The sequence below is a fragment of the Pteropus vampyrus genome, unplaced genomic scaffold (assembly GCF_000151845.1).
Source record: "Pteropus vampyrus isolate Shadow unplaced genomic scaffold, Pvam_2.0 Scaffold170, whole genome shotgun sequence".
NCBI lineage: Eukaryota > Metazoa > Chordata > Mammalia > Chiroptera > Pteropodidae > Pteropus > Pteropus vampyrus.
The window spans coordinates 2,656,458-2,673,405 of record NW_011888951.1 but is presented as its reverse complement, the minus strand read 5'-3'; the positions used below and the strand labels follow the sequence as shown (position 1 = coordinate 2,673,405).

The following is a 16,948-nucleotide window of genomic DNA, read 5'->3' as shown; positions in this document are numbered from 1 at the left end:
AAAAAGACAGCGGCACCAGGCGACGGTGCTTTCCGGAGACCGCAGCGGGCGGTGGCATCCAGAGCCTGCTCCTTCCGTCATCCCCTCTAGAGTGCGAAGATCAGCTTCTCAAAGAGACTGACGGCGAAGTGGGAGCACTGAGAGGGTTCCCCTCCACTCGCCTCGCTACGACCAGGTGCATAGAATTCTTTAGGGTGTGGGGTTTTTTCCCCCCCCCGGGTTAAAACCCCTTTTTTGTTATTGAATATAAAATAGCGTAACGAAGGACGATTGTGAAAAAAAGTCAGCAATCCCACCTCCACAATTCTTTTTGGCCCTAAAAATTTAATTAACCGGTGAGGAAGTGAATGAAGCAATTACTCTGAGTTTGTGAATGAGTGATGGAGGGCAGGATGATGTCTGTTAAGATAGGCACCTCAGTAAGTTTGGTAATTGGTTCCTTCACTCATTTCCGTGGCAGTTTGCCTTATGCCGGAGAGATGGGGGCAGGAGGCTTGGTTGGGGACGGCAGTAAGGATTGGCTCACTCACCCCCAGAGTCCCCTTAACAGGCATCTGACTGCTAGTTCTAATATAGCAAGGGCCCAGTAAACGACGATGGTAGAGTTGGCACTGAGTGTACCTGGCGAGAAACGTTTTGCTCAGCCTCCTGTCTTTGCCCGGTTAATGCCTACACAGCCTTCCAGATTTTGTTACCATTTCCTCCTACTAGGAGAAGCCAGCCTTCACCTCCCAGGACTTCTTTTCTCCCTTACTACCCTGGGCTCGCCTCTCCCACCACAATTGTTATTGTTCGCCCATCTTTGCCTGTGAGTGGTCTGAGGGCAAGGATCAGGAATGATTCTGGTCTCTGGGTCCCCAGCGCCCAGTCTAGGGTCCCGCACTTAACAGTTGCTCAGTGAAGGCTAACTGTAGAATGACCAAGTTCTGGCCATTTGAGCCACATAAGCCAAAGTCACAGTTCACACTAAGTGGAACCCGTTAACTTTGGCCTCAGCACAATGGGCCCTTGTGGTCAACTGGAAAGACTTTATATCTAACTATAATTATACACACACTCACTGTATTTATTGAACTGACATCATTATCAGGCTTTATATATGCAGGATCTCTAATTCTCAGAATAATCCTGCAAGCTTGAGGTGATTATCCTCATTTTATAAAGAGAGAGCCGAGGCTTAGGGTAAGTGCAGGGTACTTTGGTTGACTATGTACCAGGAACGAATCTCGATACACAAATTCAGGTGTGAAAGTGTATCAAACACCTCTTATGTCCCATTTCAGATCCTCTTGGCCTCACCTGCTGCTTATTTCACCACACTGATCTTATTCCATAGCTTCAGCAGATATAACCTAAGTGAGCTCCACCTCAAGCTCATAAAAAAGCCCACACCTCAGGCTTTTTTGCCTTCTGCTTGAGTCTTGGTACTATGGGGATAATAGGACTGCTGAAACCATTCTGTACCCAGACAGGCACAACCCAGAGGTGCAGGTGTGGGGAGTGGTTAATGCCTTCGGGGCCAAATCTTTGACCATTGGTGTCAATACCTGATGAATTGATGCTTCTTCCTTTTTCCCCTCGGACATACTCATGCAGCTTTTAAACTATCTTGCAGGATCAAGTAACCAAATGCCTTTGGAAGTGGCCAATTTGATAATGGGTCCTTGAATGGCTCTCCTTCCTCACCTGCCTTACAATCTTTGTCTTGATCTCCTAGTTCTTGGATTCATAATTGCCAATAAAGTACTCATATGAGGAACCCACACTAAGGCATGTTGGTACCAAGAGTGGCCCCAGAAAACGCCCTCAGGGTGGTATTTTGGAACTGGACTGCTCACCAGTGGATGGCAACAACAACTCCATTGCTGGTGATAAGTGTGTATGTGATATGGGGAGGTGATAACACCTAGATTATATATGTTTCTTCTCTTGGAAACAGAAGCAAACATTATATTGATATATTAGTTATAATGACATTAATTTTTGGCTCAAAATGAGACAAGAATCAAAGATAACTGTACTGGTTTAACTAAAACAGCAATCCTCAACTGGGCACTATTTTGCTTCCAGAGGATATTTGGCAATGTCTGAAGACATTTTTGATTGTCATGACTTATGAGGTGCTACTGGCCAGGGTGCTTCTAGACATCCTACAGTGCACAGGATATCCCCTCATAACAAAGAATTATTTAGTCTAAAATATCAATGGTGTCAGGGTTGAAAAACTCTGAGCTCAAGTGTTCAGATTTCCTTAACTTGTCTGTCCAAGTATGGTAAAACAAGTGAGCCCATCTGATGATACTAATCAGATCTCTACTGCTCTGAGGGGGAAATGAACCACTGAGAGATAGAACCTATCCACCTTCACTTAGCATGCGAGAAGAATGAAGCAGGGGAAGGAAGCCGATGAGCAAGTCTTGCTCTCATGGACAGGTATGGGGTGGGGTGGAGCCTTGGTATGAGCCTTGGTTAGATGCTGCATGTGATCCTGACTGAGTCCCCTGGCATTCTGTGAAGAGGAAAGCTGGCAACCACACAGTGGAGCCATGCTCCAGAAAGTGTCTCCAACACCCCATGAGCAATATCCATTCCAAGAAGGCTGCCAGCACTGAGGAAGCATCTCACCCTGGCTCCAGGGGTCCAAAATAAGGAATGGGCAGTTGGTATCACTTTAATCTTTTTTCTTTGGGAGTCTCAAAAGGCCTCTTTTCCTTTTTTCTGTGTGTTAAGGGCTTAGATTGTTTGGAGCCACATGTGGTAAAGAGAGAACTGGAAAGGGCTGCTGGCACATTGCCTGTGTCGGCCAGAGCCATCCTGCGACAAACAGGACACAAAATTCATATATGTATTCCCCACCCCAGCTCCCGCCAAAATTTGATTATAAAAATTTGTAAGTAATTACATACATTTTAAAAGACAAACAGTAGACTTCAAAGTCTTTGAAAAGTGAGTGGTAATTTTTTGTTTACCTGTTTCTTCCCCACTCTAGACTGCCACCCCATTGAGAGCAGAGAAAGTTGTATTTACACCATGCTCCCAGAGCCAAGGGAAGTCACAGGCTCAGTTTTCCTCAAGGATGGCTCTAGCTCTGGCTCTGCCTAGGGAATTTCCAGACTCAAATCCTCTGGGGAGGGCTATGCCTCCAGAAACTCTCAACCACCAGCTAGAAGCTGTAAGTGGGAAAAACATCTTTCTTTAGTAAAATACTTTATTAGAAGAATAATTAACATTAGAATTGACTTACTTGCAACAGAGCCTTTCTAAAGGACCACAGAGTTCCTTTAAGGGTGATCTCTTAAAAGTATTTGTTCTTAAAAATCGTCAGAAGAGAATTTAAGGTTGACGTTTTCCAATCCAAGAATCTCTCAAAGGTTAAGGCAAAGAATCAGAAGTGATAACAATTAGATCATATCTTTGAGCACCTAGTTTGGAATTTTCCATTTCACTGACGGGAAGGCAAATACCTCTTTTCCTGGTACCTTCCTCCTGTCACAGGTTTGTCACTCTGACCCTGAACCTTTGTTCAGCTCCACCCAGTGTGGCCCAGCTGCGGCCTCGCTGCCCGTTGGCCTCAGAGCCAGCTCTGGCTGTGCTGAGATGGAGCTGCCCTGGCCAAGGCGGTGGCTGAAGAGGCTCTGGGTACTCTTGCAGGTGGCCCTACATGTGGCTGTAGGCAAAGTCCAACTGACCCTATTTCCCAGGAGAGTCAAGCAGAACATCGTGGCCATGAACCGGAAGAACCCTCATTTTTCCTTTGACAACTGGCTCCCAACCCTCTTCAGCACCCAGTATTTTTGGTTCGTCCTGAAGGTCCGTTGGCAGCAACTGGAGGACACAACTAAGGAAGGAGGTCTGGCCCCAAACTGCCCTGTGGTCTGCCTCTCAGGACAGAGGTGCAACATTTGGGACTTCATGCAAGGTCAGGAGGCTGATATAGCTTGAGAAGTGCTTGAAGGGAGTGAGGAGGGGGGTTGAAAAGTCCTGAATTCTTCTACTACTCCAGCTGTTCTTTTTTGGCTTCTTGTCTTCTTCCCACTTCCTGAAACCAGGACTTCTCCTGGATTCTGTCTTTCTGAGTGGCATCAGCACCTTCACAGGCAATCAAACCACAAACCAGCCACGTTAGCCTTTAACTACTCCAGCATGGCTATTACCACGCAGTCGCTCTGCCTAATGCACTTTACCCCTCTCTCTACCTGGTCAAGTCTGGTTCATCCCTCAGACTTCTGCTCAGTGATACTTCTGCGACAAGCCAACCCCAACTCCTCCAGACTAGGTTACCCCTTCTTGTAGGCATAACATCCGAAACTTTTATTATTACACCTGTCCTGGTTTGTAATTATTTGTGCGTATTTGATTAATGTCTGTGGCCCTCACTAGCCTGCAAGTTCTGTGAAGGTGGAGATTGTCACTCGAACCCACTATCATGTTCCCATGGCCGCTGCTGACTCATAGTAGTTGCTCAGTAAATATTTGTTGAAGATGTCCCAGGCACACTCTCTCTCTTCCAGGGAAACCAGCTCTATTTGAGTTCTTAAAGACCTGGTGGATCAGTTTTCTCTTTTTTGTCCTCACAGCTGCTCTTCCTGCCAGGACTTCCTCCTCTCTCTTGTGCCCTCTTTTCCTACCCAGTTTGTGAATGGCTGCCAGATTATCCTTTCATAAGCATATCCCTGATCAATCTACATCTTACCAAGCTTACCAAGCTTACCAAGCTTCGGCAGTTCCCCTCTGCATTCAGGACAAATGCTCAGGGTCTCCCTGGGCTGTGCTTTGTGCTCAAGGTCCTGGGCTGACTCCAGCTTTTCTTCCCAATTTCACCTGCATGCCTCCCCTCACGGTCCTTGCCTACAGACCAACTGTTCAGCCTTGTATGTCTCTTGAGCTTTTCCTTTTCTGCCTCTGCTGAAGTTGTTGGCTCTTCCCCTCCATCTCCAACAGTACAAATCCCCCTCATCATCAAGGTCCTGCTCTCTTGCTTCTCCCTTTGTGAAGCCATCTCAGATCCCTATAGCTGGACAGGTACTTTCTCTCTTCTGGACTCATGGATCTCCATCTGCACTTTAACTCGGACACTGATTCTTCCTACCAAGACTCTGGCTGCCTATGTGCAAGTGTTTTCTTCCTGCTCGATGAGAAGCCTTGCGACAGGACTGTCTGATTCATTTCTGAATTCCTAGGACCTGGACACAGCAGGTGTAGACAAGGTCCCAGAGGCAGCTGGCTAATCTGGTGCTTTTCAAAGTGTGTTCTTTGGAACCTACATCCCATAGATATGCTTTATTACATAGAGTCCCTCAGTCAGAGTAGTTTGAGAAACCCTCACCCTATACTCTCCTCCTTCATCATGCACATTAACATATAAAAAGCTCTGAGAAGACCTGAAGCTTGAAATCAAACAGATAAAATGTGGAAAAACTTTAACAAAGCACTGACTAATTTTCCTAACACACACACACACACACACACACACACACACACACACACACACACACAACCTGCCCACTTTCCACCATATTGGTCCCAAAGAGCACCCTAATGTTGCCCTAATCCAATCCTCTCATTTTGAAGGGAAATGGAGACAACTAAGAGGAAAAGGTAACAGAACCAGTGACTGACTGAGTCAGACCCAGAATCAGGGCTTCTTCATCTTGTTTTTTCAATGCACCTCAACAAACATTCATGAGTGCCTCCTATGTGCCAGGCCCTCAGAATTAGGTAAGAGCTTGCTCCTTTACTCAAGGAGTTTATGGTTCCACAGAACAGATGGATGTAATAAACAAATTATTATAGTTCCATGAGATGGGGAGGCTGTAGAGGTATGAATTTTGCCTGCAGGGCTTAGAAGATTTCCTGGAGGAGGTAGTTTTGGAACTAGGTCTTGAAGAATGAGTAAGATTTTTGTACCTCGAGAAAGGAAAAGGAAAAAGTGTTTCAAGCAAAAGGAAAGACAAGAGTGTTTTGAAAGGCATAATTTTAAACCAGGGTGCACAATGATCTCTATTCGACAAAATTCACCAAGTGACCACTGATAATAAGAGCAATGAGAATAACATAGAACTTTTATTGTGCATCTAATATGTGTCAACCCTGTGATAGAACCAGGCTGACTTGCTGAATATCAATCATCTAGCTATCAGTTCCATGAAAGCCAACTGTCTCGTGGTCAATTTACTGAATTTACTTGGTTCTTTTAATTGTTCATTGTCAGTGGGACAGTTTACATTTTAAAGACTGTTCTTTTGTCTCTGTTCCCTACTGTTGCACCTGAAACTAAAGAAGGAAGAGAGAAGGAAGCTGAGAGACAAAAGAAAACTATTTGTGAAATAGAGTTGGTCTTCATCACATTGACCCAGAGTCCTCTGAAATAATAGGTGTTTGTAGTACAGAAATCAACATGACTGGTCTCAACCCTGGAAGATCTCCCAACCCAGAGAGGGAGATGGTGTAGTGACAGAGGGAGCCAGAGGATTCTGGAAGAAGTGGAGTAGGGTAGGGAGGTGGTCAGAGGAAGGCCTCCAAGAGAAAAAGATGGTAGCTAATTGTCTAGGGACAGTGAAGCCTTGGGGTGGGTGAGGAAAGGGAAGTGAAAGCAGAGCAGGACAGAGGGAAGAGCAGCAGAGGTCCAAGATGGGGAGCGTCGGTCAGTTTGGCAGAATTGGGGTGTGGGAAGCATGAAGAGGTGAAGGATGAGGCTGGAGACACCATCAGGAACCAGAGCCTTATGTGTCTTACCAAAGAGTAGATTTTATCTGAGGGTATTGGTGAGTTCTAAGAACATTTTCAAGCAAGGAGTTAACATCTAGTCTGCTTATTAGAATGACATCCTGTAACTGCTTTGGAAACCCATTCGGCCACTAAAAAGCTGTGTTGTATGGTTTGGGTATAAATCTGAACTAATTTTAGAGCCACAGACTGGAAGGTCTGAAAGAGTCATCTTTATGGATACCCTAAAGCAACTCTTGCATTTTTTAGATGCAAAGACCCAGATAGGTAAATTACTTGTTCAGAGTTACACAGTGAGTTCTTATAGAGCCAGACCTAGAATTTATGCCTTCTGACTCTCAGTCAATGCACTTTCCGCTATTGGGTAAGGCATCAGAGGCTCAGAGAAATACTCAGCCACCTCCTATCCTCTGCACGCATGTGCACACATATTACACACACATGCTCTTAGACACACACACAGCAAAATATTGATTACCTGGTGTATTGTGGTAGAAAGCAAGTCTGATGCTTTATTTTCTAGGTGACTAGAAGTTAATCTGAAACCAAATTTATTTCAGCCCTTTTTTAATATCTTCTAAAAACTCTCTAAGCATACTTAGGAGATGTCACCTAGTAACTATAAATAGGCTTTCTCTGCTGAGAGAGCCTGGTATGCGGGTTAATTTACTGGTCTAGGGGTTGTGATGGTGGGTTCGAGTCCAGCACTAATACAGAGCTGTTTTTCCATTTATATAGATGAGATGGACTTGACATTCCTTGCCCGATATACTTGAAATTATGTTCTCTGCACCATGGACCTGGGCAAGGTGTCAGCCCTCAACACTGCCACCCTCTTGCACCCATCCTTCCTCTCTCTGCTACTAAGAAAGTAGAAAACTGAGTTTAAACTTTGTCCTTAATACTGAAGGACAAAGTTTAAACTCAGTACCAGACCACACCATAAATAAACAAATGGCTCTGTCTCTTCTAAGGTCCTAATTGGTGGGTATTGAATCTTTTCTTCCAATTAAGAACAAATTCCAGACAGCAAATATTTAACAATGGTCCTGACCTTAAGTCTTTTGACTTCTTATCTGAAAGGTGACTCCCTGGGGTCATTGGAAGCCAGTGCAGTGGCCGGCCACTTGGCCATGACTAGCCTCTAAGCCTCCCTTGCTGAGGCCTGGGCAACCTTGTCACATGGGTGAGGACTTGTTGTATAATCAACCAACAGCGACTGAGGCCCACTCAATGCCCTCTAGGGCCTCCTATAAGAAAATCTGTGAGCCAAGGACAACAGGAACTTTGTCTCTCCAGAGCAACTGGCCTGCTTTCTCTTCATGTCTGAAATGAAGAATATATAACCAATTGCTTCTCCTTTTACTTGGCCACCAGGAAACTCAGAATCAAATATACCTCAGTTATAACAAATGCAGGGACCTTAAGGCCTTTTTCTGTTCTACATTTCCCTCCTCTTCTATGCCTCCCAAAGGGACATGACTTTTATTAAATATCTATTTAATATTATATGTGTAAGCTGCTTCAAATCTTCTACAGAAATAGATGAAGAAATAACTAACCAAATAAACCACAAGCAAGTTAAGATGCCCTCTACTCCCTATTCATCAGTAAGTCCAGTCAATTCCAGCTTTTCCCTTCTCCACTGCCCACATACTAGTCCATGTTCCCAGTATCTCTCATGTGGATTTCTCCCATGTCCCCAACTGCTTCTCCCCCACTTCCGTTCTCATGCTCAGTCTTTTCACTACAGAGCAGCCGGAGTGATCTTCTGTATAAATCTGACCATTTTTCAATATACAGCTCTACTGTAGCAGTCAGGGTGCTGGCTTACAAGCAACACAAACTCACTCTGGTTTTCTTACTCACATATATATACATATACAAAGGAACATATTAGAAAGGTGTTGCAGGGTCCCAAGTATCAACCACAGCTGGAGCACTGGGCCTGGACTGTCTTTTAGCATCAACAGTCAGGCTTGGATACTGCTGTTACTTTGGTTGCCATGGGAACCCATCACCATTGTAGGACTCCACCTTCCCTGACTGAGCTGTAGATTAATTCTACCATCTCCATGACTCCAGAATCAAAGATCTATGTGGGAGAGTCTAATGAGCCCAGCCTTAATCATTGTCTGTGCCTTGGCTGCTGTACGCAGAGAACAGAACTGGCTCTATCTTCCATAGAGTGAGGCTGGGCACACTCTCTCATCAGTAGTACATAAAATAGGGAATTCCAAGTAGGAAGAAGAGTTAGGAGCTGGACAGCCAAAATTATAACAAATATTCACCATCCTTGCTTTGTATCCCCATGATGTCCTGTTGTACCTAGAATAAAATTCAGATTCTTTATGATATAAGAGAGCCTGCCTGCTCTGGCTCATATATACCTCTCCAACCACCACTCTCATTGACCTCCAGCCTGGTCATAATGACCTTGCAGGTATGTGAATACACCAAGCTCTGTCCCTCCTCAGGGCCTCTGTACACAGAATGGAGTCCCTTTCTCCTCTTCTTTGCCCCAGCTGGCTCATTCCTAGTCTTCATTTCTCAGGTTAAATGGCATCTCCCCAGAGGCCTTCCTTGACTTACCTGTCTAAAGTAGGTCATTCCTTTATAGTTTCTTTCGTAACCCTTATCACAACTTGAAATTACTTCATTTATGTTTACTTGTTTTTTGCCTGTTTCCCCATTAAACAGACCTCAAATTGCATGCAAGCAGAGATCTGCTGGTCTTGCTCTCTATTGAATCCCCAATGTGTCGCAGAGAGCCTTGTACATTCTAAGTGCTGGATAAATGCTTGTAGATGGAATGAGCCTGTGTTCAATTTCAGGGGTGTGAGGATGAATGAAGAACAAGCCTTGCCCTCAATGAGTAGCCATGTCACAGTGCAGGATGTGCCATGCTCTGACAGATGTATGGTAAGGGTTCAACAATGTCTGCTCTGGCCATAAGTAGCCACAGGTTGCTGGCAGCTCCCTAGAGTTCCCCCCAGTCTAGACTGGGAGAGTTTGAAAAGGCTCCCATCCAGGGCTGGCTTCATGGGCATGGGACCAGTGAATCACACAGAATCCCACGTTGGGAAGGGCCTGTGCTTGGGGCTTAATGCTCTGTAGAAGCTGTACTGAAATTCTTAATAGTTTTATCTTTGAATTTGCATTTAGTAAGTGAAGCCTCATGGGACAATAGAACATGCCCCAGGGACTTAGAGACTTGGCTCCTACAGGATTCCACCTTCCACAGCCTCCCTGCTTCTCTCTGGGACATGTTCTTCAAAGCCCACTCTTCCATTCCCAGGCACCCTAGCCCATTCAGCCTCCTTCCTGCTCCCACCCACTGACTGCTGCCACTTTCTGGTCCCAGATAGGGCCTGGATATGAGCATGGGAAAGGTCAAGGTCAGGTGTGAGCATCTCGCAGCAACTCCTAGCAGAGTGTGAGATCAGCCATCCCCATCCTGGGATGACAGTGTCATGATGCAATTTGGCAAGTCACTAGGGGTGACTTGGCAAGAGGAGTCTTTTGCCCACCTCCCTCCCCTATCAAGGTACCTAGCATGTCCCTGCAGTTTGTAATATCCTGTGAGTTGGAGTGGTGGGCAGGTGGGAGGGAGAAATGTCTGGCTCAATTTCTGTACTCCTGGCTGGGGCATGGTATGTTGGTCTGGTGGGCTAGAGGGAGAGGAATGCCAGTAGCCAGTGGCCACAAACATACATGGACATGCACATTGAGTTATGGGGCTCCTGGGGCACTGTGAGGGTCTGCATTCACCTATGAATATCCTTGTGCCCAGGGGACTACAACATTAAATAGCAACTAAAAGCACCATGCCCGGGCAAGAGAGAGACCACAGAAGATAAGAAAAATCTTTGTATTTTAACATACTTAATGGTATTTTTTTTTTCTCCGCTTTTTGAACAAGAGGCCCTACATTTTCATTTTGTACTGGGCCCAGTAATTATGTAGCTGGCCCTACTCCTACCCTTCACTCCCCTTTGTGGAGTCCCCTCTACTGCCTCCCCCACTTCATGGTTCAGGAAATAAATAATAGCTAATAACAGCAGCTTACAGTCATTGAGTACCTACCGTGGGCCAGGCACCGTTTTAAGCCCTTATCTGTATTAAGTTATTTAATGCAGATTGTAATTCTCATTACAATCCTATAAAGTAAGTATTGTTACCATGTCCATTTGTGGATAATGAAACTGGAGTGCTTGGAATTGAAAGAGCATTGAATCGAGAGTCTAGGAGCCAGAGTGTTAATTTTAACTCCACCATTGACCTGCTGTGTGACCTGGAGCAAGCCTATAAACCCGTTTGCCTATAAAATGGGGAAAAAATTATCTACCTTACAGGATAATAACCAAATCACATGAGAGAATGGATGTGTGCCTGCATTATAAAATGCATGAAAGGGACTCTTCTTATTCTTTTGATTCCCACCCAGTGGTCCACTGAGAACTGATAAAATTGCTCATTTTAGAGAGGAATAAAGTGGCTCTAGCCTCTGCTAAGTCAGGCGCTGGATCCATCTTAGAGGGGAAATAAAGAGAAAGAATTAAATGCAGGAATGAAGATGCTGCTTGCAGAAGAAATGCTGTGTGTAGAGTATTGGTTATTGATGGTTCCATTTCTGTTTCAGGCAAAAGACCATTGGTGCTGAATTTTGGAAGTTGTACCTGACCTTCATTTCTTTTGAAATTTGATCAATTCAAGAAACTTATTGAAGACTTTAGTTCCATAGCAGATTTTCTTGTCATTTACATTGAAGAAGCACATGCATCAGGTACAGAAAGATTCCCTGCCTCTACCTCCTCCTGCCCTCTCTTTTCTCTCAAGGTTGGGGGTAGGGAGAGGTATATGAAGAGAGAGAGAAGGAGCCACTATTCACTAAGTTCCCACCACCTCTCAGTTCCTGCTAGGTTTACCTACCACTCACTAACTTCAGTCTGTGCTTTCAACCAGGCACACAAAGCAGAAAACCTGGAGTGATGGGGTCTAGCTGGGAAATCATTGAACATTCTGAATGGATAAATAGAGAAAGCAAGGGAGAGGAGCTACTATGAACACAATTACAAGAAACTGAGACCTGAAATGACCCAAGTGAAATGACTGCTATATAGCTACTTGTAAAATCTATCCTAAGACCCTCCAAGCTCAAGGGTACATTGTGGTTCATCTCAGTCAGTGGTTCCTGAGTGTTAGTGAGCATTGAAAGCACCTGAAAGCACTTGTTCAAAACAGACTGCTGAACCCCACCCTAGAGATCTGGAGTGGAGCCTGAGAATTTGCATTTTTAACAAGCTCTGGGTGATGCTGAAGTTGCTGGTCTGAGGACCACACTTGGAGAACCACTTCTCCAGGCCAGCATTTATCTGGGGCAGGAATCCTTCTTTAGCCCCTAACAGGTGGTCACCCATCTTTATTACTTCATGGGAAATCTTGTTTCCTTCGCTGTTCCTTTGCTGGACAGTTCTGTTAATGAAAAAGCCCTTTCTTGCAATGGGCAGACATATCTCTCCCTAAAACTTCTCAGCTTGGTCTAAGCCCCATGAACTTTACAAATAGTCAGATATACTTCTATATACCCAGTTTTCATGAGGATCGAATACATGAATTTGGTTCAACTCTCAAACCCAGAGATTGAAGAAGGGAAGAAGTTCGGGTGGCCAAGTAGAATGAGTGTTGTTTACTCACCCATGTCCCTACAAGACTCGTCTTTGTCACCTAGCGCCTGGTAGAGTTCATGTCACAGACTCAGGGCTCAGTAAAAGTTGGATGAATAAGTGGTTTAGGCCAATATTTTATAGCTTTGCTGGCTTATCCTCGTGTTGTAAGTGTAGATTGCTATTAAATAATTATCAGCAAAGTTGGCCAGCAAACTTTCTGCAGTATGGTCCCTGGACCCCTGATGTCAGAGCCACCTAGGCTGCTTGTTGAAAATGCATCTTCCAGGGCCCCACACCAGGCCATTCCATTTTGATTTATATGCACCCAAAGGTTTGAGAACTGCTTTCAACTAATACTGTATTGATTTAATTGGCACCTTCTGGCCTCATTAAGAATTTGGGGCAACTTAAAATATTAGCATGGGGTAAAGGTACACAGAGGTTCATTATACTGTTCTCTCTCCTTTTATGTATATTTAAAAATTTCCATAATAACATTTAAACAGCATAGGTAACAGGAGAGCAAAGGCAAGCATGATGTACTTCTTCATCAAATACTCCTTTGGGAGGGCAGAGCCATCAGTTAAAGAGATAACTTGGGTATCTACAAGTGTCTGTGGTCTCCATGGCTAAGAAGAGACGATACCTTGATGTCATTAGAGCTGACAACTGAAGCTCGGCCAAAGCTTGTTGAACTGTCCTGGAACAGCATTTCTCAAATTTTACTGTGTGCTCAAGACACCTTGGGATCTTACTAAGATGCAGATTATGGCTCAGTAGGGCTGCAAAGGGGCCTGAGATTCTGCATGTCTAACCAGCTCCCCAGGTGATGCTGAGACTGCTGATTCAGGGACCACACTTGGAGCAACAAGGTCCTAGAAGATCCAGCTTTAATCTCCAAAAGAATAAGTTATAAACTGTGACAAGAGGGATCAGATTATCATAGAAATTGTTTCTGGTCCTGACCCATTTCTCCTGGAATCAGCAGGTTTAATCCTTTCCACAACCCAGGGCTGTCCACCTCATCCACTGAGGAAAGGCTTCCTGTCTGTCCTGACAGACTAATTTCTTGCCTCCGTGCTTTGCCACTCCTAGTTCAGGCATTTCTTTCTCCTCTCCACCTCCTTCCCCAGGGTACTCATTTCTGTCAATCAGACAAAAGTAGGTATGGCCTGAATCCCAGAATTAAAGTGCACAGAGCCAGTGTCTACCAATCCAAGGAGGTCTAAAATCTATGGCCCAAATCAGTTGGCTTCCTTCTTCTCACACACCACGTTTGCTGAGATAATTTACGGGGAACCATGAGTTGTGGTGGGAGGAACAGACTCTGGAGTTTCAGACCTGAGTGTGAGTCCCAGCTCCATCACATGCTGGCCACACAACCTGGGGCAACTTACCTTCCATACCTACTTCTGCGCCACTAAAATGGGATGACAACACTGACCTCACAGAATTGCTCATTCTGCAATATTTAATGAGTACCTGCTATGTGTCTAGTCCTATGCTGTGCCTGGTGATATAGAGATGAAAAATACACATAGTTCTTGCCTCTAAGGAACTCACAGTTGATGTTGGGACGCAACTCCTCTCTGGGCCTCCATATTCTCAGCTGCAGGATGGGGATGAGAGCCTCTGCCCAGTCTCCAATAGGAGGCTGCTGTGAAGCTCCAGTGAGTTAGTGGGTGGACAAGACTGACTGCCTAACCATGATATAAATATAAGCTGATGTTATTGTCATTTACAAAGTTTTGAAGTCTTCGGGCAGGTAATAAATACTTAAGTGTTTTTTCTTGGGGGAAGAGCAACTACTGAGCAGAGGACTCTGAAGTACTGTGGATGCGGAGCCAATTCTGCTGATGGACTTAAGCAACTTATATTACCATGGGAGGCAATAAACACAGGCCATTTACCTTCCAAAGGAACCCGTGACCACATTATCTGGGTTCCAGGCTCCCCAGAAATAGGACAAGTAGAAGGGCAAAGCCAGTAGGGCTACAAATGGGCCTGAGATTTAGGCTCCTTTGGGGGTCTTATGGTTTTTATGGTTATTTTTCTCAACCTGTTGGCCCATTAGCTAATGAGTGCCACCTCCTGTAAGTAGGCAGAAGGGCACCTTGGCAAATGGGGCCAGTGGAAAATCCCCTTCCATTTAAAGTTAAGCAGCCTTGAACAGAGTTTTTTTGGGTTTTTTTGTTTTTGTTTTGTTTTTAGTTTTTGGCACAGAGGTGGTGGGGGTGGTGGGGATCTCTAGAGCAAAGTAGGAAAAAAAACCTGTGGTGCAGAATAAAAACTGGGTTCTTTCCCATATGTCTATTATTTTAGAGAAGTCAGGCAAAATAAACCAATATTTTTTTAGCAGCTTCTATTAACCAAGCAGAGCACAGGGAATTCCAAGTTGACTCATTTAAGCCTCAGCAATATAGGTTCTATTAACCCCATTTAACAGATGGGTAAACTGAGAATTTAAAGAGATATGAAATGCTTGCCCAATATCGCACAGCTGAGTGGGTCAGGGAAGGCTTCCTGGAAGAAATGGTCTTAGAGCAGTGGTTTTCAACTGAGGGTGATTTTGTCCTCCAGGGCAGGGGTCCCCAACTGCCAGACCGCAGACTAGTACAGTCCATGGTCTGTTCGAAACTAGGCCACGCAGCAGGAGGTGAGCAGTGGGCGAGCAAGTGAAGCTTCACCTGTATTTGCAGCCCCTTCCCTAGCATCACTGCCTCAGCTCCACCTCATATCATCAGGCATTAGATTCTCATAGGAGCACTGGTCCTTGGTGCCAAAAGGTTGGGGACTGCCGCTCCAGGGGATGTTTAGCAATGTCTGGAAACATTTTTAGTTGTCACAAACTGAAAGAGGGGATGCTTCTGACATATAGTGAATACAGGCTAGAGATGCAGCTCAACATCCTACAACACACAGGATAGCCCACCACAACAAAGAATTATCTGGCCCGAAATGTCAATAGTACTAACATTAAGAAGCCTTGCATTAGAGTTGAGCCTTAAAAGGACAGGTTGGATTTCACACGTGGAAGAGATGATGAGAAGGAGCAGAGAGGTATCAGAGTCTTTTGAGGAGGAGTCCACTTTGGCTAATGTGGAAAGACTGGCAGCCGTGACTGGAAAGGTAGGTCAGGAGAGATGACAGGTATCATTAAATGCTGTGCTAAGGAGCTGGTCCTGTGGTTTTTAAGCAGAGAAAAAATATCATCAAATTTTACGTTAGGAATCATTCTCAGAGATTGCTGGATGATGAGTTAGACAGTAGTAAGATTAGGTGGCAGGAGGACTACTTAGGAGGGGATGAAAATAAGAGTGATTGCCAGGCTAGCAGTTGTACTCAGCTCTAAGTTCACTCTGAGTGCCTGACCATGAGGCTGCCAGTACAGCTAATACGTCAGCTGCAGCAGCGGAAGTCATAGTATCCAAACAAGGAAAGAGAAGGTCCTGCTCTATTCACACTGCAGCTAGAGGCAGGAGCTGGGATGAAAAGGGCAGAAGTGAGAGACAGCTTGAGGGTGAGTGGGTCAAAGAACCTCAAGTATTACACCCACCTATCTGGAGCAAAAATCTGGAGGAAGGCTGGAGAGATGGGCCAGTTTACTAAGGACCTGGTAGGCCACACTCAGGAGCTCGGGATTTATCCTGAGGATAATAGGGAGCCATTGAAATATCTAAACAGGAGAGTGACATGGTCAGATTTGCATTTTGGAAAGAACACTCTGGTGGAAAATAATTAGAAGAGGGAAATTGTTTAGACTCGAGCAGAAGTTCTTAAATGTCGGTATGTGTTAGAATCATCTAGAAGGCTGTTCAAATAGATTGGTGGGCCCCATTCCTGGTCAGTCTATGGTGGGGCCTGAGAATTTGCATTATTAACAAACTCTCAGGCGATGCTGACACTGCTGGTCTGGGCAGCACACACTTAAGAGAACTATTTCTCGAGACCCTTGCCTAAGTGTGGTCCAGGCACCAGCAGCCTTGGCATCCTGAGAACTAGCTAGACTCAGTGCCACCCTAGACAGACTGAATCAGAATCTTCCTTTAACGAGGCCCCTGAGTGATTCATTTGCCCATTACAGTTTGAGGAGCACTGGTTTTTTGGTCTGTCTTACACTGAAGAGCCAAGGTCTAGGAGTCAGGAGCTGCAGGCTTCAGTTCTGGATTAACCACTAATTCCTATGTAATCTCATGCATTTACCCATAGTAGGAAACTGGGCCAAATTATGACCAAGGGCTCCTCTATCTGGGGCCTACAGTTAAAAGGAGGGGGAGGTGGTATTTAGTCTGTAGGAAGTATATGCCATGGTTTCAAAGTCCAGTGCCTGGCCTTCCTCTTGCAGATGGCTGGGCTTTTAAGAACAACGTGAAAATCAGGAACCACCGGAACCTCCAGGAACGCCTGCAGGCAGCCCGTATGCTGCTGGACAGAAGCCCCCAGTGCCCTGTGGTGGTGGACACAATGAAGAACCAGAGCAGCCACCTCTACGCGGCACTGCCTGAGAGGCTCTATGTGCTCCAGGAGGGCAGGATCCTCTACAAGGTGGTAAC

At 45.1% G+C, this 16,948-nt stretch overlaps 2 protein-coding genes across 7 annotated transcripts in view; one reads left to right on the top strand and one right to left on the bottom strand.

Moving 5' to 3' along the window:
- The first annotated feature begins 21 nt into the window (after nucleotides 1–21).
- The window catches only part of DIO1 (iodothyronine deiodinase 1), an 18,944-nt gene continuing 2,017 nt past the window's right edge, over nucleotides 22–16,948 (top strand). The window contains exons 1-5 of one of the 4 annotated variants that reach the window (XM_023536821.1): nucleotides 27–175; nucleotides 1,616–2,890; nucleotides 2,990–3,919; nucleotides 11,369–11,512; nucleotides 16,741–16,940. In XM_023536821.1, coding sequence (XP_023392589.1) covers nucleotides 3,598–3,919; nucleotides 11,369–11,512; nucleotides 16,741–16,940 — 666 coding nt within the window. In that variant the 5' untranslated portion in view covers nucleotides 27–175; nucleotides 1,616–2,890; nucleotides 2,990–3,597. Of the gene's footprint in view, nucleotides 176–1,615; nucleotides 2,891–2,989; nucleotides 3,920–11,368; nucleotides 11,513–16,740; nucleotides 16,941–16,948 lie in introns of all 4 variants that reach the window. The other 3 variants (XM_023536823.1, XM_011370444.2, XM_023536824.1) reach the window with 3 other exon arrangements.
- Nucleotides 3,912–16,948, bottom strand: part of HSPB11 (heat shock protein family B (small) member 11) — a 47,678-nt gene continuing 34,641 nt past the window's right edge. Inside the window, exon 8 of one of the 3 annotated variants that reach the window (XM_023536827.1) lies at nucleotides 3,912–4,089. In XM_023536827.1, coding sequence (XP_023392595.1) covers nucleotides 4,083–4,089 — 7 coding nt within the window. In that variant the 3' untranslated portion in view covers nucleotides 3,912–4,082. Of the gene's footprint in view, nucleotides 4,090–12,984; nucleotides 13,025–16,948 lie in introns of those variants that run through there. The other 2 variants (XM_011370451.2, XM_023536826.1) reach the window with 2 other exon arrangements.